Genomic DNA, 7,757 nt, shown 5'->3' with positions numbered 1-7,757 from the left:
AAACTAGGGGGACTGGGAAAAACTTCTCCCTGTTCTGAAGGCCTTAAAGAAACCTTCCCTGGTAGGTATTTCTAAGAATTACTTCATATTCTTATTCCTTAGGAATTTAGACTCAAATTATTATAATCTTTGGCTTACAAATACCTTATCTGTAGCTATCAAAAGTGATTTTTTCTCCCTCCTAATCAAAATAAGTTGATGACAGAGGATGAGATATGGCTGGATGACATCACTGACTTGATGGGCACGAGACTGAGTGAACTCCAGGAGTTGGTGATGGACAGGGAGGCCTGGCATGCTGTGCTTCATGGGGTTGCAAAGAGTGGGACATGACTGAGTGACTGAACTGAACTGAACTGAACTGAATCAAAAGACAAAGTGAATTCAATATAAGTATATAATCAAGTCAAGGTAGGACAAACAATGGCTTTTCTCTGAGTTTGACCATCAACAGTGATCATCAGTAATCACTAAGGGCTCTTATAATACATTCATCACTCAAGAGATCTCTTGTTATTTACTAGCTGTTGGCATACTCTCCTCATTGCCATCTTCATTTCTTGATTTCTGAATGTGTAAATAACAGGATTCAGGAAAGGAGTAAGAACTGCATCAAAGAATGCCAGAAACTTATCCAGATGTGTGGAGGGAAATGGCCATACATAGAAAAATATCAAAGGACCAAAGAACAAGACTACTACAGTGATGTGAGCTGAAAGTGTGGACAGAGCCTTGGATGAACCACCTGAAGAGTGTTTCTGAACAGTGAGAATGATGACAATATAGGAAATGATCAGAATGAAGAAGGAGCCAACAGAGATGAATCCACTGTTGGCTGTGACCATGAATTCTAGCTGGTATGTGTCTATGCAGGCAAGTTTGATGAACCGTGGAAGATCACAGTAAAAGCTGTCCAACACATTAGGGCCACAGAAGGGTAAGTTTACAACAAAAGCCAGTTGAACCATGGAGTGCATAAGGCCAATCATCCAGGCAGACACTAAAAAGAAAACACACATTCTTGGGCTCATGATAGTCAGATAGTGGAGAGGCTTACATATGGCAATGTATCTGTCAAAAGCCATGGCAATGAGCAGCACCATCTCCACACCACCGATGACATGGATGAAGAAGATTTGAGCAATGCAGCCACTAAAGGAGATGACTTTATGTTTTCTGAAAAGATCATAAATCATCTTGGGGGAACTGACAGAAGAAACTCCCATGTCAATGAAGGAGAGGTTGGCCAATAGAAAGTACATGGGGGAGTGTAAGTGAGGGTCAGAAGTCACAGTGAGGATAATGAGGGAATTTCCCATTATGCTTGCCATGAAAAATATGGAGGAGAACACAAAGAGAAGAAGCTGTATTTCCCAGGAGTTGGTGATTCCCAGGAACACAAACTCTAACACCACAGAGTGATTTGCTCCATACATTTGCTTTGTACACTTTGCTACCTGAAGGAAGTTAAGAGATGAAAATTTAAAATATAATAATTATTTTAATAAATTAGAAGAGAGGTTAAAGTTATGAATGGCTATTTCTACTTTAGCATTAAAATGACCTTCCAGCCTTTGCAATGTGATCACACACAAAAATTGGTGGCTCTCATGTGCTGTTGTTTTTCTATCATCAAGTTTTCTCTGCATTTAACATCCTCTACTTCCATTCAGGGTGGATGGCATTATATTATGCATGAGGTACAAAATGGTTAGCAAGAGTAACAGGAATTCAAGCCCAAACCTTTTGAGTTTAAAACCAATATGATCTAGTCACATATAACTGGAGTTCTGGCTCCAGTCACATAGAACTGATCAGTATTGTGATCCCTTCCAAGCCTATGAACTTTCCTCTGGCCACACCTGTGGGAATATATTCATCTTCAGTATTAAATGTTTACCACATCTACAATGTTTTGCTTTATTATTACTAGCATTTATTTTATTATAGTTTTATTATAGTGGGTTGATTGCTATTCTAAATCACCAAGTAGACTCTAAGATTTTTGAAGGCAGAGATTTGACTCATTCCTATTTGGACTCCCTGAAGCAAATAAAAAGCAATCCACACAGAGAAGTGTAGATCCATGAACTGTCTGTTACCAGTTTGTATATTAGGTACAGAGTTTGTGAGTGAGTACTTAAAAACTTTTCTAAAGTTTGATGTACAGTGATCCCAAGTTGCTGATTTTGTTTTTCACAAAAGTAATAGCCCATGAAAGACTAGAAATTAAAGGAAAAATCTTATCCTAAAACACAGATACTTTGAGAAACACTGCTTTAGGTTACTTAGCGCATGATCTGAAAATGCATAATGCAGTGGAAATGATTGTATACAAATCTGCATATAAGGACTAATCATATTATCCTGTAATTATTTACTCTGATTTAAGGCCTCCCAGGTGGTTCTAAAGAACCCGCCTGCCAATGCAGGAGACGTAAAGAGATATGGGTTCGATCCCTGGGTCAGAAGATCCCCTAGAGGAAGGCATGGCAACCCACTCCAGTGTTCTTGCCTGGCGAATCCCTTGGAGAGAGGAGCCTGGCAGGCTGCAGTCCATGGAGTCACAAAGAGTCAGACATGACTGAAGTGACTTAGCACGCAGGCATGCATGTCTTAGCAAGAGGAATGTGAGTCTTGGATTTAAATTACAAGATTTATACTAATGTCCAACCACTGACAACTTGATGTTAGACAAGTTGCTTAAACTCTTTGAGCCTCAATTTATCTATGAAATTGTAAATGGTAAAATAACTGATACATCTTAATCATATGGCTATATTAAGTATTCAGTAAACATCATGTTTCCTTCTCTATATTTCACTTGCCCATCAGTCTAATTCTCTATTTCAGTTGCCCTTAAAGCTCTCAACATGTGAGAAATAATAAATAAATAAGGAAATAAAATACTGTTGACCAGCAGGGAGTATCAGACTTTCATATCAGAAAATATATTTCAGTAAAGAACTGTGATGAATACAATATCACATTTTCTCAGTGGTAGATTTAAACTATCTTGTATACACTTAATTGATTTGCTCTCAAAGTGCAAGAAAGTGAAAGTGTTAGTTGCTCAGTGGTGTCTGACTCTTTGTGACCCCATGAACTATAGCCATTCAGGATCCTCTATCTATGGGATTTCCCAGACAAGAATACTGGAGCGGGTTGCTATTTCCTTCTTCAGGAGATCTTCCTGACCCAGGGATCAAAATCCAGGTCTCTTGCATTGCAGGCAGATTCTTTACCATCCACAAGTATAATTTGTCATTTGTTCAATTTCTCCTTACCAACGAGGCTGCAAGCTCCGTAGAGTTAAGGATCACATCTGTCTTCTTCAATCCAATGTAGCAAAAATTTAGATCACAAATAAATATGTGCTGAAAGAGTGAATAAAATGTATTTGCTTGCATTAGAGACTGACCATGTGAAGGAAAAAGGAAAGGTCAAGAGTGTGTGGAATTCAAAAAACTGAAAAATTTTAAAGAAAACCAAAAGTAGGAATAGGACTAAAAGGAATCTTCAGTATAGTCAGAAGTACTGAAATCAATGAGGTCAGCTTTGGGACCTACAGATAAAATCAATATTCATAATTTAGAAATTTTGAAGTCATTATAAATTAATAAATACATATCCAAATATGTTAAATAACCTGACCCAAACCATAAATTTACTTAGAGTTTATATTAAAACCCCAATCAACTGACTCCAAGATCTTGTCTGTGTCCAATTCCCTATTTTCTTTTCATTGCTCATGACTATCTGAATAAAAACATGTGATAGGGTAATGGTAGAAACTGTTGGGAAAAATAAGCCCCTCTCATGGCTGATGACTGCCATTTACTAACATACTGGTAGCTGCTACCTTGGTGATCATGATTATTCATCCGTGACAATGAACTGTTATCTAATTTATGTACCTCAGTGTCTTGGAAAATGTGGCAGTTTGCGGAAACATTTGTTTGTACTGTATTTGTTCAAGCAAATGCTTTATTTGGAACAGAAGTCTTTTTGGATGGACTGACAATATAAAATTCCAGTTTAATCAGTTCTACTCAATCTTTCTTTCTTTGTAGGTTTGTAAAACCCCTGAACGGGGTCCAAGATGAGCTGACTACTTAAAAGACTCCATAAAGTTGCCTGTATCCCAGTTCTACCTCCTTTATGAAATCACTCTTGATTCCTCCAGTTCAGTTCAGTTCAGTCGCTCAGTCGTGTCCGACTCTTTGTGACCCCATGAATCGCAGCACGCCAGGCCTCCCTGTCCATCACCAACCCCCGGAGTTCACCCAGACTCACGTCCATCAAGTCAGTGATGCCATCCAGCCATCTCATCCTCTGCCGTCCCCTTCTCCTCCTGCCCCAACCCCTCCCAGAATCAGAGTCTTTTCCAATGAGTCAACTCTTCGCATGAGGTGGCCAAAGTACTGGAGTTTCAGCTTCAACATCAGTCCTTCCAAAGAAATCCCAGGGCTGATCTCCTTCAGAATGGACTGGTTGGATCTCCTTGCAGTCCAAGGGACTCTCAACCTGAGTAGTTTTCTGATTCCAGTCTTTCATTTAACCTCTCTGAATGGAGTATAAGACAATCTTACCTTTCAAATTTCTTTATAAGCTTGGAAGAGTGCTAGAGAACGTAACAGGTCGTCAGTAAAAAGCTTGAGTGCCCGATTCAAGTCAAAGTACATTGAGGTCAATCACCAACCTCAGCGTCGATGCAGGGAATCTAGATTCCTTCTAGGACTTATTAAAAATAGGCTGTGTGTATGACTACATCATTCAAATCTGTCTCTACTTAAGCTTTTACAAAATCTTACAGCAGTTATTCCTATTACTGTTAAAAGCTTCATAGGATAATGAAATGAATATAGGCTTCAGTATCTGAAAAACCACATTTCACATTCTGTCACTTAATTACCTGTTGAATATGGTAACATCGGAGAAGGCAATGGCAACCCACTCCAGTGTTCTTGCCTGGAGAATCCCAGCGACCGGGAAGCCTGGTGGGCTGCCGTCTATGGGGTCGCACAGAGTCGGACACGACTGAAGCGACTTAGCAGCAGCAGCATGGTAACATACCTTTTACCTCTGGGCCCTTTTCACATCTGTAAAATGGAGAAAATGAATATTTTACTGAACTGAGAGTAAGAGATAATATTTGTCACCCAATCCAGTTAATTCTTCCTCTTTAATGTTCCTGCTGCTGCTGCTGCTAAGTCGCTTCAGTCGTGTCCAACTCTGTGCGAGCCCATAGACGGCAGCCCACCAGGCTCCCCCGCCCCTGGGATTCTCCAGGCAAGAACACTGGAGTGGGTTGCCATTGCCTTCTCCAATGCATGAAAGTGAAAAGTGAAAGCTAAGTCGCTCAGTCGTGTCTGACTCTTAGCGACCCCATGGACTGCAGCCCACCAGGCTCCTCTGCCCATGGGACTTTCCAGGCAAGAGTACTGGAGTGGGGTGCGGGAAGTCAAATACAAGTAACTTACTATGTATTAATACAATGTAATAAATTATTTAGGAAGGAAACAGAATGAACTAGATTTTTTGTCATGAAAAAAATCTCAAAAATATATGTTGACTGAGAAACATCAAATTATAAAAGAATGTATATAAAGTAACAATATTTATAAATGTCAAAAACACTTGGTGATTTAAATAATATTAAATATAAATATTTAAATAAGTAGCAAAAAATATTTAGGTTTGCACAAAGACTATCCAAACACTTCAGAATTGTTATTCAATTTGGGGAAGGAAAGATAGGAATCTGATAGGTGAATGGTTTCAATTTTATTTGTAATGGATTTATTACCAAAAAGTCTGATAAACATGACAAATGTTCATTATTAAATATTGACGTTAAATATACAGTACTGTTCATACAGTTTTGAGTACCTTTTAAATGGATAAACTATGTCACAGTTATTTTCTAACTGAAAGCATCTGCCATATATCTGCTCCTTTCCCTTCTCAATGCCCCTACTTTCATCAGTTCATACTACACCTACTGAGAGAGTTTATTAGGACCCTTCCCTTCAAGTGTTTTTGCTATTTCAACAAAAATCCAACAATTCTCAAAACATAACTAGTCATAGTTTAATAGTTTAAGATGTCCCTTTTTGTTTGTTTCCAGATGACTTTCAAAGTTCCACTAGAGCATTCAAACCTTTTGGAATCTTGTTTTTATAATCTCATTTTCTATTTCTTTTTCTTACTTCCTTTCTTGCACCTCACAATCTGACATCACCTGTTTATTATCTGACAATGCTACAGACTACATGCCTTTAAATATACTGGTTCTTCTTCCCCAGTGCCCCTTTCACCATTCCACCATCTCCACCCACTACTCTTCTCTCTGGAAGAGAAGGATAATTCATACCTCAGCATAAACACATGCTATAACGTTTAGACTTCCTTTCCTACCATCTCTTCACAGTCTGAGCAGATTTATACCTTCCTTGTCCATGTTCCTATTCACTTTATTCATGCCCGAAAGCATCATTTACCATGTTACATTATAGGTAGTTATATACATAAGTGGATTGAGGGGAGGAGTTGCATTTATCCTTTTTTGTAACCTCAAGTTCTAACAGATGCTTAGAATAAAAAAGGAAGAAGACACTAGAAACATTGCCCCATCAAATATAAGCTAAAAGTTTCAGTAATATAGAAATTAATACCTAAATATAAAGAAGGAAACATGGGAAAATCAGATTGCAACTAATATAGTAACAGATATAGTAAATTATGTATTTGTGATATAACAATTCAACAAATAGGGGAATCAACAGGGTGACTGAAAAACAGAAAAGGGGAACCAACAGGTGATTGAAAAACAGGAAAGTATGGATGATTATGTAAGAAGATGAATAAAAAGACTTGAGAGGAGCTCTGAAGAAGCAAAAAAAACCTCAAACCCCGCCCCACCCCGCCTTGAAAACCTATCCCAGAAAATAGAGATTATACAAGTGAAGAAGAATTAAGGAAAAAGAAATAAACTACGTCAAAAATGAAGAGAAACTAAGAAAAGTATGTGTAAAATGATAAAGAACAGAAAGAAGGTTCACTTTAAGTAAGAGGTTGTTTATGGATTCTTATTTTCATTACATTCTGGGTACACTCTTCAGAAACTCTATAATCATAAACAACTTTGAGTATGTTCTAAAGCACTGTGTCTTGAAAGATTTTTTCCATAAGCTTTTATCAGTTATACACTCCTAGATGTGAATTTATTTGCTTTTTTGCTCTCCAACATCCTTCAGCTACCTGAGAATGAAGAATTTGAAAGAATGAGCTCAAAGGGGAGGAGCTACAATATGAAACCTAATAGAATAATACTGATTGCTCTTAGTTACACTGAAGTGAGTACTGGAAAAAGAAAGTTAGAGATGTCAAAAATAAATTTTCCCTAGATATACTAACAAGAAAAGAAATATAAAACCAAATATTAGAAAATATAGAAACCCACAGTCTGATGTGTGAAATTCACATATCAAAGTTTTAAATCCGCCTGAGGCATAGTCAGGATTCTATTTATGCCCCAAGAGGTAGTCATAGATAGGATTCTAGATGGAGATACCAGGGTATGATGTTTATTTACCTGAAAGTCATTGAATGTCTATAATCAAACTTCTGGTTGATTAGGTTCTGAAACCACCATTGTTGTGCTCAGAAAAGAGGTTTTAAAATTGTTTTTCTCAGACACATTAATTATAATTATCTAATTAAATATACATGTTATCAAATAAAAGGTCCAGATG

At 37.7% G+C, this 7,757-nt stretch overlaps 1 protein-coding gene across 1 annotated transcript; it reads right to left on the bottom strand.

Annotated features, from left to right (window-relative positions):
- Positions 1 to 494: 494 nt before the first annotated feature.
- On the bottom strand, positions 495 to 1,436 carry OR4F14 (olfactory receptor family 4 subfamily F member 14). The gene has a single exon (NM_001390595.1). It carries the CDS (start codon positions 1,434 to 1,436, stop codon positions 495 to 497), a length of 942 nt encoding a protein of 313 aa, NP_001377524.1.
- Positions 1,437 to 7,757: the final 6,321 nt, after the last annotated feature.

This window comes from Bos taurus, chromosome 10, assembly GCF_002263795.3.
Source record: "Bos taurus isolate L1 Dominette 01449 registration number 42190680 breed Hereford chromosome 10, ARS-UCD2.0, whole genome shotgun sequence".
NCBI lineage: Eukaryota > Metazoa > Chordata > Mammalia > Artiodactyla > Bovidae > Bos > Bos taurus.
This window is presented reverse-complemented; position numbering and strand designations above follow the sequence as displayed.

Coding starts and splice junctions, on each gene's coding strand:
- OR4F14 (NM_001390595.1), bottom strand. CDS start 1,436: ATGTATGGAGCAAATCACTCTGTGGTGTTAGAGTTTGTGTTCCTGGGA.